Source organism: Rhea pennata, chromosome 1 (assembly GCF_028389875.1).
Source record: "Rhea pennata isolate bPtePen1 chromosome 1, bPtePen1.pri, whole genome shotgun sequence".
Taxonomy (NCBI): domain Eukaryota; kingdom Metazoa; phylum Chordata; class Aves; order Rheiformes; family Rheidae; genus Rhea; species Rhea pennata.
The window spans coordinates 216,474,761-216,498,169 of record NC_084663.1 but is presented as its reverse complement, the minus strand read 5'-3'; the positions used below and the strand labels follow the sequence as shown (position 1 = coordinate 216,498,169).

At 47.5% G+C, this 23,409-nt stretch overlaps 4 protein-coding genes across 4 annotated transcripts; all 4 read left to right on the top strand.

Annotated features, from left to right (window-relative positions):
• Positions 1-1,689: 1,689 nt before the first annotated feature.
• LOC134142050 (olfactory receptor 52B2-like) lies at positions 1,690-2,703 on the top strand. Its single transcript, XM_062578788.1, has one exon. The coding sequence runs from the start codon at positions 1,729-1,731 to the stop codon at positions 2,701-2,703; it is 975 nt and encodes a 324-aa protein (XP_062434772.1). The 5' UTR covers positions 1,690-1,728.
• A 3,732-nt stretch (positions 2,704-6,435) lies between these two features.
• Positions 6,436-7,857, top strand: LOC134147891 (ubiquilin-1-like). Its single transcript, XM_062589497.1, has one exon. The coding sequence runs from the start codon at positions 6,436-6,438 to the stop codon at positions 7,855-7,857; it is 1,422 nt and encodes a 473-aa protein (XP_062445481.1).
• A 4,665-nt stretch (positions 7,858-12,522) lies between these two features.
• LOC134147825 (olfactory receptor 52B2-like) lies at positions 12,523-13,479 on the top strand. The gene has a single exon (XM_062589375.1). The coding sequence runs from the start codon at positions 12,523-12,525 to the stop codon at positions 13,477-13,479; it is 957 nt and encodes a 318-aa protein (XP_062445359.1).
• A 6,376-nt stretch (positions 13,480-19,855) lies between these two features.
• LOC134147744 (ubiquilin-1-like) lies at positions 19,856-21,553 on the top strand. The gene is given in 1 exon segment (XM_062589262.1): positions 19,856-21,553. A coding segment is annotated over 1 exon segment (1,698 nt).
• The last annotated feature ends 1,856 nt before the right edge of the window (positions 21,554-23,409 follow it).

The following is a 23,409-nucleotide window of genomic DNA, read 5'->3' as shown; positions in this document are numbered from 1 at the left end:
TTCCACAAGTTGACGGGCTGATGTTCCTTCTGAGGTTGAGGAGGAGGAAGAACTAGTATCATCGGCTTTCCGCGGTATCGATAGGGGTTCTTACTCACATGCAGTTCTGCGGTTCCTCGTTCCTCATTGGGGCTGGCCCTTGGTGAGTCATTTTATATTAACATTGACATTTGGGGCACTACTTTCTTCTTTGAAAAGAATGGAAGGAAGTAAATCTGCAGGTGAGAGAAATATGTCTCCATATCACTAAGAACTGCAGGTGTAAAGTCTTGCAGAGCTGTTTTGTAAACCATCTATATTGACTGGCTTTGGTGCCTGGGGATGTTCTCAGGCTCATTTGGTTTTAAAATGTAGACTTAGCTTGTGTTTATTCACCTCTGTTGAATTAGATGGTCTTAAAAAAGGAAGAAGTGACTGGATAAATATTTGTGATACACCAAAGACCTTTGCTATACTGACTGAGGTTTTCAGTGGACTGTTGGTTCATATAGAGCAAGAACACTTATTAATGGAAGCACTTAGAAATACAAACATGTAGTGTACTCAGATGCCTGCAGTTTGCAATGAAAACAGAACAGGCTGTAAGCAGATTTGAAGAAGGATGGTTTCGCCTTGGTACCGATCAAACATATTTTCTCGCATTCCAACCCTGGCCTAGGCTTTTTCTAATGTATAGTTGGACATACATAATGTGGAAATACAAATTGGGGAGAACAGAGAGAAGTAGCTGCTCTGCAGCATTCCTTCTCCTTCTCAAAGTCCTTGTCAGCATCCACAGAGGATTCTGTAGACTAAACCTATTGGTATTATATGAACCTTCATGGAATTTACTCTGAGTCGAGGTTACCCTGGATCTTTGGGATGCTGCAAAAACCTGCAAAAGGTTAAGCCAAGAGGCCGGAAATGGCCCATGTAGCCTGACCATCAGTGCAGGAGTCCTCATGTCTCTCTGGGTCTCTCTGGAATTTTAGCATGACTTTGCTGCCCTGATAGCACTTGTTCCCTTGCGTTTTGTGTCACAATTTCTTTGTCCAACAAACCTGTTGCACTGTTCCAAGGCAAGGAAAGAAGGAACTAGCTTCTCCGCAGGCAGACAGGGAATCAGACAGGTTAAGAGAGTTGTTTCAGGTCATTCAGAAAGTGGATGTGTTTGGTGTTTGGTTCTCTGTGGGATGAGGAGGCACAAGAGACACTTTGCACATCTGCAAGCAGGTAAATGTGTTTATGCGGTTGGGAATACAGGGAGTAACGTGCCAGTCTAAGTTCCAGGGTCTGAAGAGATGTACAACTCTAAGAAAGCTAAGACACATCACTTTCCAGATATACACAGAAATAAAACCCACTGATCCCAACATAGTCATTATGACTTTTACCGGCATTTCTGTGATCTCTGTGACAATAGGTAAAGCTGAGAGAGAAAAAGACCTAGCCTGTTTTGCAGTGCAAATGGATGAACAGAGATTTTTTTTTCTTACAGATACAGTTCATAAGGGCTAATAGGAAAGAATGAAACAATTCATTTTTACAACAGCATATACCAAATCAAGCCCTCGGCATTCAGAAATGGCTCAGTTTGGAAGTCATTTGCAAATAGGATGCTGTATGGGTCACTGTGTTCTCATTTGTAGGTGGGCAAGGCCAGCATCTGGATCACCAGGCATTATTTATTCTGCTGATTTTCTCTTACAGAAAGCCGGACTGACCCTGAGCACAGACTCAAGCAGCACCATGTATGAGCTCAATGACAGCAGTTTTGATCCTATCACCTTCGTCCTGACAGGCATCCCGGGCATGGAGGAGTCCCACATATGGATCTCTGTCCCCTTCTGCCTGATGTACCTCACTGCTGTGTTTGTGAACTCTGTCCTCCTCTTTGTCATCATCACGGAGAGGAGCCTCCACGAGCCCATGTACCTCTTCCTGGCTATGCTGGCTGCTGCTGACCTAATGCTTTCAACCACAACGGTGCCCAAAATGCTGGCGATCTTCTGGTTCAGTGCCAGAGAAATTTCTTTTGATGCCTGCATTACTCAGATGTTCTTCACACATTTCAGTTTTATTGTGGAGTCCTCCGTCTTGCTGGCAATGGCATTTGATCGGTACGTTGCTGTATGCGACCCCCTGAGATACTCTTCAACATTAACTCCCTCGGTGATTGGGAAAATCGCTGTGACTGCTGTTGTCAGGGCATTGTGCATCATGTTCCCACCCATCTTCCTCCTGAAGCGGTTGCCGTACTGTGGACACAACATCATGCCACATACCTACTGCGAGCACATGGGCATAGCCCGCTTGGCCTGTGCTGATATAAAAGCCAACGTCTGGTATGGACTTACAACAGTTCTGCTCTCCACTGGCCTCGATGTTGTGCTCATCGCTGTCTCTTATGCTCTGATCCTGAAGGTGGTCTTTCGCCTCCCGACCCATGAGGCCCGTCTCAAAACACTGAGCACCTGTGGCTCCCACCTCTGTGTCATCCTCATGTTCTACATGCCCGCATTCTTCTCCTTTCTTACACATCGTTTTGGCCACCACATCCCTGGTCACGTTCATATCCTCCTGGCCAACCTCTATGTTGTGGTCCCACCAATGCTCAACCCCATTGTATACGGGGTGAAAACGAGGCAGATCCGGGAGCGAGTGGTCCGCCTCTTCTGCCCCGTGGGTCAGTGCCCCTGCTGCGGCCGGAGCAGCAGATGCTGACAGGTGCTGTGTGGCAAGGGGTACGTGGGCCAAGATCTGGAAAAGAGTACCAAGCACTGCAAACCTGGAGAAACAGGCTTGCCCAGCAAGCTCAAGAGAGGTCAAAAGTGACAGGGTTTCTGGAAATGTGGGCTTGGGTCATCAGTCCCTTCATTGCTACAGGTTTCTCCTAGAGATGCTTCCCCTGAACTGTCTGTTTAGAAGAGACTGGGGCAGAGAATTCAGATGAGGATTATCAAGACTCTTGTGCTTGCTGATTTACTGTCACCTACAGCTGCTGCTTTGATTTGCTCTCCTACAGCTACCTTTCTTTTTCTTTGAGCTTTTGTCTACTGTCTCAGCGCCTAGACTGAATATTTGGTCAGACATCAGAGCAGAGCCTGGTACACCAACTGCAGCTGGATAGACCAAGTGGTGTTTACTATGGCAGAGGCAATAAGTTATCCTCCTGCCCTCATACATGTAGCTTGCATTACTGAAGGACCTTGGAACCTCTTGCTGTTCAAGGTGTTTACATGCTGAAGAGCCCTCTGAGATTGGGAAAGGCTTTATTGTCTTTTGTTTAAGGGAAGCATATCGCTTAAGCCATGATGACCAAAGCTGAACTAAAGACTCTGGTGCTGCCTACAGAGGGACAATGATCTCCTATGACCTACACATCCCACAGGGAAATTTTCTCTTTTGGGGAAAATATTGCACTGCTGAGCAGTGCTCATTGTGAGGCACATTACTTCTCAAAATCCTTTTCAGACCATACTTCTGACTGATCAATTACCCATCACTTTGTTGTCATATATTTGATTTCTACTTCAACACAAAACTAGTTTTATTGAACTTTTTCTTGTTCCTCACATTGGTGTATGCACCAAGTGCATCAGTAATATCATATTCTACCTGATGTCAATGGCAGTCTGCTTCAGACAGTTGTGAAAAGCAGTGCAAATATGAAGAACGAGTGCTAGTTACTGCAAAAACAGCATGCCAGTTCTGGGCATCTGCATACATCTGCCTCCACTTCAGTGAATCTCACACCATGGGTGACAATGTCAGAAAGAGGGGAGACCTTCATCTCCAGATACTGTGCACCAGCACGTGCTAAAATCCCCCAAGCAACAATAAAGACCCACAGGGCGAAGGGAGTGAAAGCAGCACTGGAGACCTCAAGGAGAAGCTTGCCAGAATTTCAGGTCTCATGTTGGAAAAAAACATTGAAAAATTAGGATGCTCTGCAGCACTTTCAAGATGAATTTTTGTCTCATCATTTTAACATGCAGGACCTTGGAGACACCAATACCAGCAGCCACCATTCTGCCATGAGATAGCCCTCTGGTTTCCATGGCCTGTGAACAGTAGAAATGGGCTTTTCCCACATGGATGGAGCTTCTCAGTCTCCTGATAAAGTCACAGCAACTCTCTGGTCTGTCCAGCTCTAACCACCAAAGCGCAAGGCACCTTCTGTCCACAGTGCTCTGGTGTGTTGGCGAGGTGGATGGTATATGCTCAGATGGGACCATTGTGTTGTCTCATAGCAAAGTCCTGATGGCCTTCCTGGCTCAGCTGTTAAATGTCAAGGATTCTGTAAACCATTGCAAAAATTGCAGCTGAGTACTGTTGGCTCTGAATAAGCAATGCTCTTGGACCATGGCTGCAGCATGCCTCAGGATGTTCTTCAGAGAAGACCGGGCAGTGTGGCCACTGCAGAGCAGCAGAGCCGACTCCCTGGTGGTGTCCGGCAAGGAAGCAGCCAGACCCAGCCCTGCTGCAGGGGTGATAGCCCCCATGCTCTGCCATGGCAGCCCTGATGTAGGCTGAGCGTTACAGCTGGCTGAATAAAGTGCTGGTGCTTCCTACAGAGTCTCTGGGAGTTTTGCTGGGGATGGGCTGTGGAGGGCAAAGAGGAGGGGGATGAAACACTGGATATTCTGTACAGGCAACAGGAAGTACAAATCTAGCCAGGAAGCTGCTAAACACTGACACTGTGCCTTTTTTCTGTTGGCAGAATGAGTTGGAAAAGCCCTCAGAGGCTATAGCCACTTCATTGCCTCTCACAGAGCCGCAAATAGTTGACGTTTGCAGGAAGCTCTGGAGACCATCTGGTCCAACCCTCTGCTCAGAGCAGTGTCAGCTTGAGCAGATTGCCCAGACTTGTGTCTGGTTGAGTTTTAAGTACCTCCAAGGACGGAGACTCCACAACCTCTGTGGACAACCTTTTCCTGTGTTTGATCACTCTCACAGTGAAAAAAAGCGGGTTTTTTTTAATGTTCAGATGGAATTTCCTGTGTTTCAGTTTGTGCCTTCCCCTCAAAACAGGTTTCACAGCAGCAAGAGCTGGTCACCTCCATGGGTCTCCCAGAGCCAATGTGCAGGTTTGAGGAGACTCCCATTGTCACCCCTCTACTAAGTTCCTGTGGGCTTAAGAAACCCTCGGTGGCACCGAGGGCTTTTTAAGTGCTGAACTGCCAGATGTACTTCAAAGCTGAGGCATCGGTTTCCCTTCCACTGTGGGAAGCCACTCTGGGATGAGGAACAGGAGGGAATGTACATGAGCCAGGAGATCTTTCCTTCATGCTTTACTGGGTGGGTTGTGGAGACAAACGCATGCTTCTCCTCTCTGCTCTGTACCTCCCTCTGCTGCATTTCTCTCCTACGTGCCACTCTGAGACACTGGGGTCTGGGCACTGTTTATCCTCAGGGCTGAAGCAGAATGGCAGTGCTCACCACCCCGATGTCATCGTTTACACCTGTGCAGAGTGAGTGTGAGTTGTGCCAGCAATGCCAAGAATAGTATCTTAGCCCTGCCTGGCACCATAGGAGAGCAGGGAAGAGTCAGAACCTCTGAAAACTCCTGAGGACAAATTGGAACCTAGGTTGTATTTAGGGCAGTCTCTACATATTTTGCACAGCCTGCAGACCATCCAGGTAGTCTACTGCATGTTACACAGGGTGTAACAAAGCCTCAGCTGAAAAGAGCTGCTTCTCATCATTACATGCTATGCGATTCATCTGTGCCTTGTCCTCTGCAACAGCTGGACCTGTCTCAGGGGCCTGGGCAATATGGGCAATCAACGACTGCTGAGGTTTCACTGTTTTGCTGTTTTGTCTTTTCAGTCTTTGCATCATGAAGTTTTGACTGCTCATTTCTGTCCTTTACCCTTCCCAATTAAATACAAAATTTGATATATAACTCAGCTCAGATCACTTCCTGTTTGCTCCTATGGTGAAGAAAATACCCCTGCCGGGATCTTCACAATGGTCATTAGTAAAACTAGCAGCATTTGAAAATATGGAAGCTGTTCACATCATGCTTCTCTTGTCCACTTGTGAGTTTGTGTCTTTGATAAAGAAATGCAGTGCTCCTGTTGCACTGGTTTGGAGAAACCTGTGGTGCCAAGCCCAGTGCCACTGAAAGGCTGTGATATTGGCAGTGAGGTCACAGTGCAGAGACATGATGACAGAGGTCCTCGGAGCAGGGCGGGGTTGAGGGGATAGCGTGGGCCACCAGCAGAGCCCTCAGCTTGCTTTGATGTTCCTGCCCGTGGATGGAGATGTCTCCCCCCAGCTGGGCCTCTCCAAACACCAGGGTCTAGAGCAGCCAGAGGAGTTGGTAGCAGTGAAGGTGAAGAACCCAGGCTGTTGTGTCCAGCCCTCCCACCATTTGTCCACTGCTTCTGCAGGAAGAAAAGCTCCAGTGCTACTTCTCTGAGGGATCATTTCCCAAAGGATGGTCAAAGCATGGATGTCCCCGAAGCTGCTGCCCCTCCAACTGTCAGGGTAACAGTGAAGACCCCCCGGCAGAAGGAGGAGTTTGCAGTGCCTATTAACAGATGCATCAGGGAATTCAAAGGGGAGGTGTCTGTGCGTTTCTCATCTCCCATCAACCAGCTTGTGCTGGTCTTTGCTGGCAGAATTTTGAAGGATCACAAGACCCTTGGTGAGTACGGTATCCGTGATGAAGCCACCATCTACCTGGTGGTCCATTCACGAAGGGGATCCCAGGACCATCTTGGCCAGAAAACAAGCTCTTTCCAGGGGGCTTTCAAGATTCCAGCAGAGAGAACTGGCATCTCTGGACCAGAGACCAAGGGTGGCTCAACCTTCAATGCACAAGACCTTCAGGGACTTATAAGCAGCGCTGACTTGAACACAGTACACTTGTCTGAGCTTCAGAGTCAGCTGTTATCCACCACTGACATGACGTTGCAGCTCCTAGAAAACCCCCCCATTAAGAGCATGCTTTCCAGCCCTGACCTCATTAAGGAATTATTCACAGACAGCCCTCTGAAGCAGATAACCATCCAGAAAATCCCAGAAATTAGCCGCTTTCTTAGCACGCCAGGTTCATTAATGCTGGAGCTTGCTAGGAGCCCAGTGACTGTGCGGGAAATAATGAGGAAACCCAAAGACACTGAGAGCTGCCTAGCAAGCCTTTTGGGTGGAGATAACCCTTTGCAGCTAGGGGAGGCTGAAAACCAGGTTTTGAGGCAGAGAGCCACCCTGAAGCAGCCTAGAGACCAACTCTTTGCTCCTTTCAGAAACTGCCCACCTGGAGGCCACAGCCAAAGTGTTTTGAATGCAGAAATTAGGGAGCCATTTCTAAAGGCTCATCCTCTGCAACCCAGCTCCCAGGGCAATGTCAGCAACGTTCGGAAGAAACCGGGATGCGCTGACCCTGCATCAGCTATGAGACCTGAAGAAGGGTCTAGTGTAGTCATGCTCATAGCCATAAGAAGGCTCTTGGAGCAGATCATCAAGCAGCTTTTGCAGGACATCCTATTTTCCCTTAGTGGGAGGGGTGGAGGACACTTGCCTAGCCAGCAACCTGACACCACTGCAAGGCAGTTTCAGAATGCCCCGGTGGTGGGGAAGGCTCCTCAAAGGCAGCCACAGCAGCAAGTCTGGACCTCAGAGGCACCAGGTACAAAACTGGGGTCCCGAGGAATGCAAGTGCTGGTTCAGGTCCTTCAGATGCTGCAGAAACTGTCAGCAGAAGCAGGAGTCATGCCACAGCTCGTATGCCTTTTGGAGGGGCTGGTGAACCTTGGCAGTGCAGAGGGGGCAGGACTCCCCTTTTCCGGGCTCCACAAGATCTCCCGCCCCGCTTCAGGAGCTCAGAGCCAGCAGGTGCAGATGCAGCAGCGCAACACCCCTAACTGAGAACGGGCGCAATGAGCGCTCTCCTGGACCAAGCTTGTTCACCAGCTGACTGGGGGCAATACAAATAGAGCAACCAAAATCGTAATGTGCTCTCATCATCTCAGCAACTGTTATAATATCAAAAGAAAAGAGAAAGAAAGAGATTCATGACTTCAGATTAAAAAGTTCTTAAATCTTTCAACACTTTTTTAGTTTGTGTTTTTTTTTTTGTTTTTGTATTTTTCTGGTTTCATCCGAGGTGGGAACCCCATGACAATCACAGTGGAAATGAAAGTCTGTTGATTAAAAGCTGTTTGTATAGCAGTGATGATAGCAGAGCTGGTTAAAAATGCTGCTGCTGTTCCTGGCTTTTTTTTTAATGTCCTCAAAATACTTGTGTGAGTGTTCTGGGGCTTTTCTTTAGCAAAAAGGAAGAGTATTTCTACAGACCAGTCCTTGATTTCTGATGGGATACAAGACTGCTTCACAAATGTGTCATGAGAGCAAATAAATATAGGCAAATATGAATACATTTGGACTGAAATTAGACACTTCAAGGTCTTCAGGGCATGGAGGACCTCGAATAGCCTCCCACTAGGTGTCACAGAGGTTAAAACAGATTTTAAGACAGTGGTGAAATGCTAAACAGCTGGTGACTGCAAGAGACCTGTTTTGCTCATTCAGATGGTCTCCTCCAGCCCTACCTGCCTGCCTGACAACAAGAATACATCGACCAAGTGACCCACTGTTGAAGGGTTTTTTTGTGAAAGGTTTTTCAACATCTCTAATAGCAGTTGACCTGCCATCACAATTTGTCACTATCAAAAAATATTTTTTGTTAGTGATACCTCTGCTATGGCAGTTTAACTCGCATGGTTATTCCTCCTGCCTTCTTTACTGCTTCTCCTCCTTTGCCCTTCCTCAGTTACGCACCTAAGCACAAGCTTAACTCCACACACAAAGTTGCCAAAGTTAGTGGGTATGCTCAGAGGTGCCAGAAATTTGAGTGTAGTCCTGAGAAGGGCCCCTGTTATAAACACCCCTGGAGCAGACTTGAACCATCATTACTATAGAACCAGGGGAAGGTGGGGCCCTGTTGTGCCTGGCACTCTACAAATGCAAACCAGAACAGTGGACCTGGCTGCAGAGAGCTTCCAAGCCAAGTATAAATGATGGGAAAAGGACAGGGAAGAGAACAGCAATAACATGATAGTATTGGCCTGCGGGTTAGGTCTTGTCATCCGAATGATGAGAATATTACTGAGTTCGTGACCTGCTGACATTTAAGGTGGGAGTAGCTGTACCTTAGTGAACAGTCCTGCTGAGCCCAGTGGAAACTCTCCCATGGGTAAGGCATCCTTGGAGGCATCCACATTTTCACCTGTAATTTAGCGTCCAGCTTGGATGAGATGGGGGTTTGTGTTCAGATGTGCGAAGTGAGTTAATTTTAGGGATCATTCCACTTCCTTGGATTTCCAGGAACAGTTGTACAAAAATGAGCAAATAGTTCTAAAAGCCCAGCCCTGGCACTGTTCTGCTCTCCGGATGAATGTGTCAGCTGGGTCACGGCACAAACCTCACAGGTACAGCAAAGTGTCCCTGAGTCAATGAATCACTAGCTCAGCAATTATTGTCCAAAGGGGCATGCATAATGGGATATTAGCCAGCTGATCAGGAAGATTTATATTTCTAAAATGGTTAATAACTCACATGTGCTGTGAAACCAGAACTTCTACACTTTGCATTTTATTTCTCTCTAAGGCTTCTTTGTCTTTTTTTTCAGCTCAGTTGATATAGTAGGCTGTTTGTAGGCATACTTGGATTGCAAGGACCTTTTCCTGGGAAGGAGGAAGGAATTTTCACAGGAAAAGTTTTACAGTGTCCATGCATTGCATGCAAAAGCTCAAAAGCTGTGAGACAGGAGCCAAAGCCCATGGAGTCAGTGGAAGAAGCAGACCTTTGTTTTCAGTGAATATATGGGCAGGCTTTTCAGGTTTATATGCACTGAGGAGTCAAGTATATACCTGAAGTTGAGATCATGCTTCAGGTTTGTGCTGAATCAGGGTTTAAGCATGTTTTGAAGAAGTGCTCTAAAACTATATTTGAATGCTTTACTGAATAAAGATGGAGAGAAACACCGCTTTCAGCATGTACAAAGCCGTAAGTGTTTCAAGTTAAAGTACCACATTTCCATTCATTTTTAATTGCTGTCTATAAACAATGGTCCTTTATTAATTGTTCTTCATCTGCAGAGCTCTGTGGATAATAAATTATAAGTAAAGCTTAATGATTTTACTTCATCTCGCCTCTATCATCATAATGTCTTAGCAAATGTTAGTTAATTAAAAAAGATTCCCAGGGCACCTTGTAACAGGCAGATAATAAATAGCACATTCTTGTAATCTGTCCTGCCTGAATTGAGACAGCTACTCAGCAGTGAGGACAGAGTCATTGACAGGCTGCTCTGCTCTGATGTATTAGAGATCCCTGCTGGTCCCCAAAGCTCTGCCAAAGGTCCATAGTAGCTGGGAAACTGGCTGATCGCGGCTCCTTGGACCCCAATATGCAGTCTTCTCAGGGTCTCTGCTGGTTTCTAGAGGAGAAATAGTGATTTAATGGACAAAATAAATCTGTTACTCTTTTCTAAAATCCAAAATGAGAACAATATAAGCTAAAACGTTTACAGCAGGAATGTCTGCTGATGTCCACCTCTGAGCTTCGAAATTCATCTCCATTATCATGATTCACAAAAAGCTAAAACAGATCTTAACCACCAAGCCCTTCCAGTCTTGGGGCAAGGATGACTCACATCTGATTGGCAGGTCTCCTCTTGCTCCATGCTGGCTCATCTTCACAGCCTGGAAAAACCCTTTGAATGCCAGGACTAGGCACTGAATCAGAAGTTACTGGTGTGTAAAGTTGAGGTGTGATGACTGAGGAGGATTCACTGAGGCAGCTATGGGACACCCCTCCTGCGGGGCATCTGCGATTACCTGACTGCTCTGGGCACCCCTGAGGGTCTGCAGAGCTTGTGCAATCCCCACCCAATTAGCACTGCAGTAGGAAATAATCTGGTAAATAAACTCTTCTCCACCTGTGTCAGGGCTAGAGTCACAAACAAAAGGGCCCTGTGCTCCCTCCTGGCATGTTCAGGATGAAGTATAAAACCGCCGGCTCAGGCATGGTCACAGCAGAGCCCATTGCCTGGCACAGGAGACTGGCGAGTTGGCTGGGCTCAAGGCTCTGTTGTTCCTGTACAGCTTTGGTGAGACAGAGACTGATAAGAGAGGTGCGGCAATGTGAGTAGAGTTGTCCATGTGGGTCTTACTGTGTCACATCACTGCCAGAGGTGGGTAGCCGTTCCCTGGCAGCGGATCTGGCTGCATGATCCCCAGATCCCTGCATGAGAGCGTGAGGGAGGGAACCGGGTAATGTGTTTCTTGAAGAAAAGCAAGAGGACAGCATACCTGCTCAGGTCCTGCAGACTTAGCTGATGTAGAGGAATTCACCTCTGAGAATGGACTTGTGACCTGCTATTACAAGTGCACTGTGTGAGCTAGCGCAGAAGTATGCCTGTAAATTTTCCGTATCCTTTAAAACAGCAGTCACTGGTGTCAGAGAGTTCAGAGGTTTTCTTTCTTTATGAGCAGTACTGGCTTAATTTCACCTGGCAATCCAACAGCAGCTCAGAGCTTTGATTTATGCTGTGTGGACGTATTACATAAGGTGGCAACCCTGACACAAAGCAGGCTGCTCCTCATGGAACTATAAAATCTGCTTTACATCCTGGGCAAGTTGGTAATGTCTTCTTGCTGGTGGCTTTTAATTTTATCTCTTCTCACATCCCACATGATAATTTCTCCAGGTACCTGGGTGATTGGACATTGCTGTCTGCAGGTCTTATAAAACAGAGCTACCAGTGCAGTTGGGAAAAAAAAACACATAGTCTTCTGTTCCTCAGCCCTTTTGGGCATGAAAGAAGCTTTTCCCAGCCGTTCACATTTCTTACTCTCAGAGGAGTGAGCTCTCAGACAGGGTTACAGACACAGACCTTTATTGGGGGCTGATATAGAGATATAAAGTCCCATGAAGGACAGAATCGAACCAGGCTCCTGGGTCTGTTTCCTCAGTGGCTTTCAGACTGCTGTGGTTCATTAATGCTGCATGTTCCTTAAATAAGATCCCAGGGCAGGATGAGCAGTGCTCACACGTTGTTTGTAGCAGTTCGGGAAGAGAAGAAAATTCTTCTTAAAATACCTCCAATCCTGAAGATTTCTCAGTGCAGCAGAGATGACTATCACACCCAAAATGTCATCCCAAGGAGTATTCATGTGATCACTGTTTCAGGAATGAATCTCTTGCTGTAGCTCCCTGCAGTTGCAGGTGGAAGATTCTCCTTATGTTAAAGAGCCAAGGAGCAGAAATGACACTAGCAAGCCCAGATGAAGGGACCTGAATGGCAGCAGGGAACCCTGACTGAGCAAATTGCCCAATATTTAACACTTCCAGAGAATATCTGGTTCAGAAATTTAAGTATCTCAGCTGTGAGCAATGCTAATTAAGAACTCATTTTCCCTGTGGCTAATACAGTATCCCGGATGTGGTTTGGCTGCTCTTAGAGCCATTCTCTTATCATTACATACAGCTCCTGCAAATAAGAAATGACTTAAAGCTTTGCGCTGAACGATGTCAGCGCCCAACCACTCCAGCTCACACCCCGAAGTCTTTATCCTGGTCGGCATACCTGGCATGGAGAAGTCTCACATCTGGATCTCCATCCCATTCTGTCTGATGTACGTTGTCGCCCTTCTAGGCAACTTGGTCCTGCTGGTCATCATCGTGAAGGAGCAAAGCCTCCATGAACCCATGTACATCCTCCTGTCCATGCTGGCAGTGTGCGACCTCCTGTTATCCACTGCCACCGTGCCCAAAACCCTTGGTGTCCTCTGGTCTGTTTCCACCAAGATCTCTTTCTGTGGCTGCTTAGCGCAGATGTTCTCCATCTATTTCATTTTTGTGGCAGAGTCGGCCATTTTACTGGCAATGGCCTTCGATCGGTATGTTGCCATTTGTGACCCCCTGCGGTACACAGCCACCCTGACGCGCTCCGCCATCGCGAAAGCCGGTGCGGCGGCTTTAACCAGGAGTTTCTGCATCATGTTCCCTGCCATTTTCCTCCTCGAGCGGCTGCCGTACTGCGGACACAACGTCATGCCGCACACCTACTGCGAGCACATCGGCGTGGCCCAGCTGGCCTGCGCCGACATCACCGTCAACGTCTGGTATGGGGTAGCCGCTGGTTTCCTCTCGGCCGGCTTGGATGCCGTCTCCATCGCCGTCTCCTACGCGCTGATCCTGAGGTCCCTCCGGGGGTGGCCATCCCCACGCGCCTCCCCCAAGGCTCTGCACACCTGCGGCTCCCACCTCTGCGTCATCGCCATGTTTTACGCTCCGGCCTTCTTCTCCTTCCTAGGACACCGGTTCGGCCGGCGCGTTCCTCGGCACGTCCTCGTCTCCCTGGCCAACCTCTACGTCGTTGTGCCACCCATGCTCAACCCCATCGTGTACGGGGTGAGAACGAGGCAGATTCGGGAGCGAGTGGCCGTCCTGCTCCGGTCGGGGGGCTCAGGCACGAGGACGTAGCCAGGTGGGCACGGGCGAGGAGGGGACCTTGCCTACAGGCAAGGTCGGGGAGAAACGATGCTTTGCAAAGGGGGCAGTGACTGAAAAACAGTGGGGAGCTGGAAAAATGGACCAGACAGGAACGTTTTTGAGATAGGCGTGTTCAGTGATCGTTGGCATGTTAGAAAAAAGCCCTACCCCCCCCTTCTGTCATGTTCTAAGAATATTGAGAAGGTGAAAATGGGATTATCAGAGAAATTTGAAACTGCTTGGTTTGACATCAGCTCCAAATAAAATAATGGAAAAGTGAATATGAGACTTGATCAATAAAGTGTAAAAGGGGAAAAAGAATGTGGTTAATGGCAATCAATACTTATTTTTAGTGTTTTATTTCCATAGAATTATGTCATTTAATTTTCTGATGGCTTCCACTTTTGGGTGATGACATTACCTGATGGCAGAATACAAATGTAAGGATGTTTTATTTTCATAGGGTTCTGACAGAAAAGAATACACCTCATTATAAGTAAAGCAGATGTTAATGGAGTACAGGTTAGCTAAATGTGAAATCTTGATTCAGTGATAGCTCGGCACCAAGAGCAAGTTTTCAATGTATTTCCGAGTAGATTCAGCAGTGATTGGACACAGAGTGTGATACTATATGTGATTGTTATCAGCTGTGTAGAAACAAATGTAAAATCGTTTCTAATATGATTTTTAGCTGATGCAAAGACCAATATAACCATACTGTTGAGATGGACAGGGTTGTTATACAGCTAATTTAGTAGAGGCAAATGCAAAGTCATATTCCTAAGGAATAAGGCAAACAGGGCGTACCTGGAGAACTGGGACTGTGTCTGAGCAGAAGCAACTAGAGGAATGCAAGTGTCCTGGGGAAAGAGCAGTTTGGTGGGTGCACCTCAGATGATGCTTGGCTTTCTGTTTTTAATTCTTATCAGGATTTATGTTCTGAGACGGGTGCGGTAAGGGAATAGAGGGAAGCAAAATGAGCTCTCTCCTGGCTTGGGGTCCCCTGAGGTTCAGAGAAGGCCTGTAAATATCTCTGTCTCTTGCCTGCTGTGAGTGCAGATTCTCCAGCACCTACACATCCCCTCTTCAGGACTGCCCACAGAAATCCCTCGTTCATGACTGGGCTGGGAAACTGGTGAGCTGCTTGCACTGAGCGAGCAAGTTTCTGAGCTTTTAGAACGATATTTTATCTGTGGAAGGGTAGAAATCAAAATTATTGCTGCTGTGGCAGGCAGGAAGCCTGTGTGCTGAGTGCACTGCTCTCCATGGCTGTTAAATAGGGTTTGAACCTGACCCAGCTTTCCTTCCCAGGGAGTGACTCAGCTGGGCTGGAGCAGGCACCCATGCTTGACCAGGACTCTACTAATTGAGGCCGCTTCAGCTGCCCTTGTTTGGTGTCTGCTGCCCTTTGAGGTGTCCTCAGGGATGCCACCTGCCCTCCAGCTACTACTGCAGAAAGACGCATTGCTCCTGACAGCTCCATGCAGATGGTGGTACCCTGAATGGTGTGAGAGCTCAGCTGCCTCCAGAGAGGCACCTAAACATAGGCATCTTCACGTTGAGCTGAGTCTTGCAAAGGCTCTTCCTTGGGTTTTAACCTCCCACATTCTTGTCTATGCACAAAAAATTTGTTGCATTTTGTGGGGTGTTTTCAGCCCAAGCTACTAGATCCACCCAGGTTCTCCAAAACCTTTGCTATTATTTCACATATAGGAGAGACACTTTGTCCTCAAAGGCACACAGAAAAAACCCTAGAGGATGTCAGCCCAAAGCTGCAAAACAGATGTGTGCAGAGTGTTCTGAGGAGCATGGGGAAAGGAGCATGCATCAGGCTTTGTGGTGGAACTGCTTTTAACCAGGTTAACATCAAGGTTAACCTGAGTGTTCACATCCAGATGGGAATCCAGATTTATTGTGTCAGGCAGCAACTAGAACAGGGTGTTACATACTGTCAAGGAAGAGGGAAGAGAACACCCTCTCTGTGTTTAGAATAAAAAAAATGGATTAAACCTCGTGCCACCCCCAACTAAGTCCACCTCCTGTCTGTTAGGAGTGAAGGCAAATCTATAGTTGCACAAGGCTGACTGATTTATAACCACAGTCCAGTAATGGGAACAGGTTGTCCAGAGAGGCTATGCAGCTTCCATCCTTGGAGGTGTCCGAGACAAAACTGGCCTGACTTCAGAACTGCTCCTGCCTTGAACAAGAGGTTGGACTAGAGATCTCCTGAGGTCTCTTCCAGCCTGACTTGTTCCACAATGATATGATTCAGCAAACAGTTGTTGTGCATTAGGTCTTCTGGCAGTGGCCCTGAGGTTGAGAGCACATGTATTCAAGCCCTATAACACTAAAATTTGTTTTATTCCTGTTTCTCAGTTACTGGAAGCTGTGGAGAAAGTGCAAGGAATAGGCTATCATGTCAGCTGACAATTACATTGTCCTTATTCCCATCACCTATGTCCCAATGGGCATTTGTGGCATGGAGGAGTCTCACCTCTGGATCTCCACCCCATTTACCTTCATGTACGTAGTCACTCTCCTTAGGAATTCCATGCTGCTATTCATTATCATCTCAGAGAAGTCTCCGTGAGCACACGTACCTTTTTTTGTCCATGCTGGCAGTTGCTGACCTGCTGCAGTTTACTATCACCATGCCCAGGACACTAGCAATATTCTGGTTTAGGGCTGGGAGATTTCTTTTGAAGCTTACATTGCCCAGATGTTCATTTTCTGTGCTGAGTTGCCATGTTGGCCATGGCATTTGATTAGCCTCTGCAAGCCCCTCAGATATGTGATGCTCTTAACAAAGCGGATGATGGGCACAATAACGTTGGTTACTCTAGCAAGAAGCCTCTCCATTATTTTCCCCATTGTTTTTCTTGTTAAGCACTTCACATTCTGTAGAAACAAATTCCTCCATCCATGTCATTACACGGGCAAAGCCAAGCTGGCCTGTGAGGACATCACTGTGAACCTCTGGTATAGTGCAATGATTACTGTTTTGGTGATAAGCTTGGATGCTGCACTCATTGCTGCATCTAATTCACTGATCCTTCAGACCTAGAGGGGACAGCCAGCCTGCCACTGACTTGCTAGTCAGTTGCTCCTGTGCATCGTGTCCTCAGAGCAGGTATGAGATATTGGCACTCTGTCCTACTTACGCAGGTCCCGGAGTCTGATGGCAGAGCTATGCAGGGCTGGAGAGGCAGAGGTGCAGGGGTGGGAAGCAAGGAACAGCATCTACACCACTGCGACCAGACCAGCACCATGGGAAGCTTTGAGTGTGAGTGGCATCAGCTCACAAACACAGCCTCAGGCTTACCATTAGGATTCCTAGCTGGAGCGAAGCTCGTCCTGTCCAAAAACCTGAGAGCTTTCGCTCTCAGCAGGTAAGCTGGTAGGAGGTGTTAGAGGCAGGGATATTTTATATACTTCAGTAGGTAAGACAGGCTTCCTGCACAGGCAGCAGGAACAGCTTTTGTCTGAAAGGACATATACAGAGCAGCTACATGCAGAGACCTCCGGCCCCTTCATGCTCATCAGGGAAGTCCTGAGTCAAGCACCCCTTCCTTCATTAGCTGTGCACCTCCTGTAGCTGTGGGACGCACTCCAGCTCGGCTTTGCTGACTGGCCCACAGTCAGATGTATTTTTCTTACATGATGCATAAAGCAAATAAGGAGAATACTGCTTTCTGAGGGCTGTCATGACATCTTCCCATGGAGACATCTATACTGATGGTCAGAAGAGGAGGAAAAAATGCAACCTTGTGTGGTGCGATTGGTATTTGTGATAGACTGGCAGGGGGTGAGGGGAGTGAAAGCAGATGAAATAATAATTCCTCCCATAACACTTGACCTTCTGAACAGGGGAGGGCTCTGGGGCTGGGAGGAACGGGTAGCAGCAGACTCATTTGGCTTTTGCCCATGCTGTAAATCCAGGCTGCTTCATGGATGAAGTGCCACACAGAGCCTCAATCTCTTTCTGTCTTGCAGCTTTCCCTGTCAATTTATTCATCTCTGGGTTTGTTTTTGAGAGTTTTCTGAAGTTTTAATGTTTGCATTTGTGCAATGACTTGCTATATATGTGTCCATAAACGCCGTATGTGCAGTTTGTTACTAACATATACTGTATTTACAGGTTAATATGGATTTTTAGAAGAAGAATTTCATCTAAAAAGCTGCAGGAGTGATAAATACAAAATGTGAAACTGCTGGCTAATAAGCGCAGGAGAATAAACCTGCAGGTGATCAGCAGCACAGTGCATTAGAACTACACTGCCCTAAGGGAGAAAGCAGAAATGGGCAGCATTAAGCCCTTCCTTAGCAGCAGGTAAATGCAGAGAGCACAGTACTGCAGTTTATCTCCATTCTTCCTGTTCCACATTTTGACCTGCCAGGAGTGACTTCTCCCTCATGTACCTGCCAGGTTTTTGCAACTTTCTTCTTGTTCTCCAAGGCAGCTCCTCAGAGGCTAGCACTCAGCTGCAGGCATCGGTGAATGCAGCGGTCTGGATGAACCCAGAGGTCTACCTTGGCAATTTGTGGCTGTGTTTTAATGCAGCCCCTCCAAGGTTGTATTGTGCCACATAGGAGGCTCTGCCTTGCACAGCAGAAGGTCAGGGAATAAAGCACATTTTGGAGTAAAGACTTCTAAAAAACACCCATTCCTGGGCTCAGTAAGGATGGGCTTGGCTGACCCGTTTGGGGCCCATACTAACTCACAGCCTGTTTTAGCCTTAAAATGAATCGCTAGGGATGAGTAGGTTAATGTGAGTCATGCAGGGCAGAGAGGGATTATTTTTAAAAGATAACAAGAAAGTCTAGAGAGGAATGAAACAGAACAGACATATTCAAGAGGTGGAGAAAATGCTCAATCTATAAAGGGTGCAAAACATAATAATTCTTAAAAAGCTGAAGAGGCATCTTTATTGCAGGGTAGATGTCTCAGGAGAAAACATCTGATGCTAAGGATCATTGTAATGCCCTTGAGAAGTATGAACTGGAATGAATAGAAAATTAGGCCAAACATATTCTGATTAAAAATAAAAGCTTATTTTGAACAGTGGGAATTATTAACTGCTGTGAGAAGCTCAGGAGGGCAGCAGTAGATTTTCTAGCACTGGCTATACCCGGTTTATACAATATGACCATGTGGAATATTGAAGTTATGGGGTACAGAGTGGGTTTCCCAGAGATAGATTTGACTTACAGAGTGGTGTGGAAGGGCTCTTCTAAGCAGGGATAGATGCTGCTGGTGCTTTGAGGCCAGATATAGCATCTCCAGTGCTTGGTGATGAGATCAGCTGGCAATGACAGTGCCTGTCCTACCAGTTCTCTATCACCTTCCCTCTTCCATATCCCCTTTCACATTGCTTGTTGTGATACCAGTGAAGGAGGAGGAGAAGTGCAGTAGAGACCAGTCATTACTCTGGGTTTAGCTCATGGAAAGCAGGATTGACTCCTGCAGGAGTAACTCCTTCACTTCACACATGGCATCTCCTACTTAATCTACTTCGTCTCGGTGATTGTCAAGATAGTTCTATGCAAGCAGCCTGCAGCTCCTATGGATGAGCTGTCCCTCACCCCAGGGCAAAAGGCCTTAATGACAACGAGATTAAGAGCAACAGCCATCTGAGGTGGAGTTGTCACAAGCCTCTTCACTGCAGGAACCAGGACAGCTCTGTCCATCTTAGGAGATGGGGTGAGAAACTGTTACTGAATTGTGTCCTTGGGCATGCAAAGGTCTTTGATGGAAACGTCTCAGGCAATAAGAGGAGACACAGTCTCCGCTTCAGGGAACTTATGCACTTGGCTGTGTGTAAGTGGAGACAACCAAGATCCCCTGGACCAGGACATTCCCCACCTAACACCAGAGCAGAGGAGAGCAAGAGCAGAGCAAAAGAGGATCTGTTCTCTCACAGCTGATCCTGACCATGCACGAACAACGCTCTTGGACATGCACAGGCTGGTGCAGGGCAAAAGTGGAGTCCAGCTGGAGTGTGAAACCCTCCTGATTATTATGTCTCTGCCCATGTAAGCAGGGGGGGATAGAGACGTGACACGGATGCTGTGGCTGCTTGTGAAGATGTCACTGATGATGTCATAGTCCAGTGGACTGCAACCCAGAGGAAAGGGGCAGCAGGAGGACGAAGGCAATGAGGAATCCAGTGGCATGGACGTAGGAGCAAGGGAGTGGGTAGGGATGGTTTGGGAGCGGAGTCTGGCATTTCAGAGCGCCAGGTCAATTCCCACCTCTCATCTCCCACTCTTCTATACCTGAAAGCACAGCAGCAAAAACAGTAGAAACGATAATAATAGTAACAACAAGAATATCATCACTCAACAAAATACAAGCACTGTGCTGACCATGGTTGAGAGTGGAGAAAAAACAGCTATGTCCTCAGTTGCTGCCAACCCCTGCATCATCCAGTTCACAGTGAAGACACCCAAGATGAACAAGGAGTTTGTGGTGCCAGAAAACATCACCATCAAGCTGTTCAAGGAAGTCATCTCCAAGCACTTCAACTGCCAGACCAGCCAGCTGGTGCTGGTATTCTTTGGGAGGATTTTAAAAGATCAGGATACACTCAGGCAACTTGGGATTCATGATGGCGTCACTGTCTATCTTGTTATCAGAAAGCCAAGGGCATCCCAGGAAGAGTTGCTCCATGCAGGGAGCCCACCTGCGAGTGCCTGCTCCTCCCCGGTGCCACCCAGAGCCTCATCCACTTCTAGCAGCACATTTATCTTGGCTAGGAGGAGCACCAGCAACTCAGACATGAGTGCCCAAAGTACGGAGCAAGAGAACCAACTGCGGTGCGTGCCCAACTCAGCAGTCATGGTGCAGGCGTTGGAAAGCCTGTTTGCTCAGAGCATGCTTTCCAACCCTGACCTGATGAGGCAGCTCATCATGGCCAATCCACAGATGCAGCAGCTGGCACAGCAAATCCCAGAGATCAGCCACATCCTTAACAATACAAATGTCATGAAGGAGATGCTGGACATCGTCAGGAACTCAGATATGTTGCGGGAAATAAGGAGTCAAGACCGAGCAGTGAGCAACCTTGAAAATGTCCCAGGACATGATAGCACATTGACATGTGTGGGCACAGAGAGCCAGGATGCATTGTTGAATGCAACGCATGAGCAGTTTGGAAACAACTCCTTTCCTTCCTTGGTGAGAAATCGATCCCTGGAGAGAACAGGCAGGAGAAGCCAGCTCCCCTATAATGGTGCTAGGGACCGTTCAGGGTCTCCTTCTCCTTCCCAGAGTGCCACCAGTATTTGCACCAGTAGCATCTCTGCTGACCTTGACCACGGTGTCACCAACAGCACTACCCACCTGCCTGGGCAAAGCTCCTTGTTGCCCAGCCTTGGCTCTGGGAAGGGAGCTGAGACCCCCAGCACAGGAGGTGTTCAGAGCATGCTTCATCAGGTCACCGAATCTCTCCAGTTGATTGTGAACTTGTGTGCTTTCTACACAAAGTGGATGACACTGTTGCTGCTGCAGAGATCCCAGCTGGCAGCCTCAGCTGCGCCCTCCACTGAGGCCATGCAGCAGCAAGAGGACGTCATGCAGAGGATGCCACATTTTCTTCAGCAGATTCAGAACCCTGAAATGCTAGCAGCAATGTCTAACCCAAAGGCTATGCAGGCTTGTTTACAGATTGAGCAGGGCTTGCAGATCCTCGCAGTGGAAGCGCCAGTGCTGATTCCGTGGTTTGCCTTCCGTCTGCGGAGTCTGGGAAATACTGGGAACTCTGCAAATGCTGCAAGCAATAGCTCTGGGTCTGGTGAATCACCTCCACATTATGAACACCATCAGAGGAGGAACAACATTTAAATATAAGTACTGCAAGCAGTTCCTGGGACAAGTCCTGAACCCTGGCAAGATCCAGAAATCAAATTCCAGGAAGAACCAGAGCAACTCAAGTTAATGGGCTTCTTTAATGGTGAAGGAAGTATCAGAGCTGTACTTCTACCAAGGAGACAGACAGGCAACAGCAAAGAGGTGGGAGCATTCAGTCCATTCATCATAGCATTCTTTCATAGCTTGCTCATCTGAACACCTGGATTTTGATCATTTAAAATGAAGGCCAGTGTGGTCCACAGTTTTGTGGAGAGTAATCATTTCCTTCAGGTAGTGGATTCTTCCTTTTTTTCTTTTTTTTTGTCTAAAAATACTGAGTGTTTCAGATGCCTATATTAATGTGTACTGCTGTAATGCCTTTCCTCTAACAAATCAGGAGATAAATAAATCTGGTATTCAAATCAGGAGGAAATCCCCAAGCATTAGTGTAACTAGGCTGCCCCAGATAGTCCAAAGAAGGAGTTGTGTTGTATGGTTACATCCAGGAGTATATGGGTGCCTGTGACAGCAAGATGGGTTTACTTAACTGGGAGAGCCCTGCCACCCTGTGTTGCTGACGGGATGCGAGCTCCATGCAGCCCTAAATAGCAAGACTTAAATTCAGGGCTGGGATCCCCTTGAGGGGTTGCCCATGCCCTCACATTTCACATGCACAGTGAGGGATTTCTGCTTGTCTCAGTGATGCCTATGAGATCTCACAGCAGCACTGACTCCAAGAAGTCAGTTTTTCCCCAGATCACACTGACATCATCAACAGAGCAGGACCAATAGCATGCACTTTGGGGAATTACCATGTGATGTGATCAGCATGCTTCAGGTATGAAATAGGCGCTCTCTGCACATGACTCACAAACTTTTTGGTTAAATACCCTGAAAGCTATGGAAAAAGCCTAAACAAGTGAAGCTGCTTTTCTGATGTGCACTTGGATTTTTGTACTGGTTTCATGGAAGTTAGTGTCTGAATTTTGCAAATGAAGAAATTGAGCACCAGACTGAAGGCAGAGAAAACTTTTTCCAAAAGTCACACAAACAGGAAGTAAAACATGGGATAAAAAGACAAATTTACTTCATTTTTGCTTATTAGGAATACAATTTCAAAACAAACACCAGCTTTCTCAGCTGAGTTAAAGTGTGCATTTTTTCTGCTAATTATGCTGCAGTGTATTTTTTGGGGAATTAAATGTAACAGCATCCATGAGGACTGAATTAAATCCTTATTTAAAGCATATGGAGATTGCACAGCCTAGCTTGATGATAGCCTCCACACGGAGAGGTGGCTAATCTCTTGTGGAGGGGAGACTTTGAGCAGGTTCTACCTTTTGAAGAGCAGATGAGCTGAGGGCATCCTACTCCAGGTAAGGAAGACCTGGCTGGACCTGGCATGGAAAAAACATCTATCCTCATACCTGTGTAATTCAGCCTAAAGACCCTTATCTGGGAGCATCTGCACTGTGAAAATCCCAGGGAGTAAAACCAACATATGCTCCCAGTGTGCCTTGTTGTGGCGATGATTCCCAGCTGAAAAGAGAAGGGGTGCTCCTGCGCTCAGACTGAAGAACAGATGTATTTCCTCCTCTTGCAGCTGGGTCAGCAGGATTGGAAAGGTGGTGGGTACAGAGACCACGCTCCTTGGACCCTGTGAGAGGAGGGGGCTGACCTTCCATATGGGTGTGCAGGTCAAGGAGCAAAACCATGAGAGGACCCGAAGTTGGATGGGCAGCAGCACATCCCCAAAGCAAACCTGGTGAGAGGGAATGAGTGGGCAAGGGCCAGAGGGGAGAGGGCAGGCACCTTGGCACATTGCAATGGTTAGCTGTGCCAGCCTGCACCCTGCCAGGTGTGGAGGTCATCTCCCAACAGAGAGGCTTCTGGAAACAGGCCTGGAGTCCCCTGAGCCTGGATTTTCCCTGGTTTCCCATGTCCCCGGAACCAGGTTGATTAGGCAGCAGACACAAGGAAGCCCAAGCTCGGCTTGCAGGGAGATGTCCCCTCTCCAGGCCATTGCTGCTCACTGTGATGTCGCTGGTGAGGTCACAGCACACGCGGGCTGG

Coding starts and splice junctions, on each gene's coding strand:
- LOC134147891 (XM_062589497.1), top strand. CDS start 6,436: ATGGATGTCCCCGAAGCTGCTGCCCCTCCAACTGTCAGGGTAACAGTG.
- LOC134147825 (XM_062589375.1), top strand. CDS start 12,523: ATGTCAGCGCCCAACCACTCCAGCTCACACCCCGAAGTCTTTATCCTG.
- LOC134142050 (XM_062578788.1), top strand. CDS start 1,729: ATGTATGAGCTCAATGACAGCAGTTTTGATCCTATCACCTTCGTCCTG.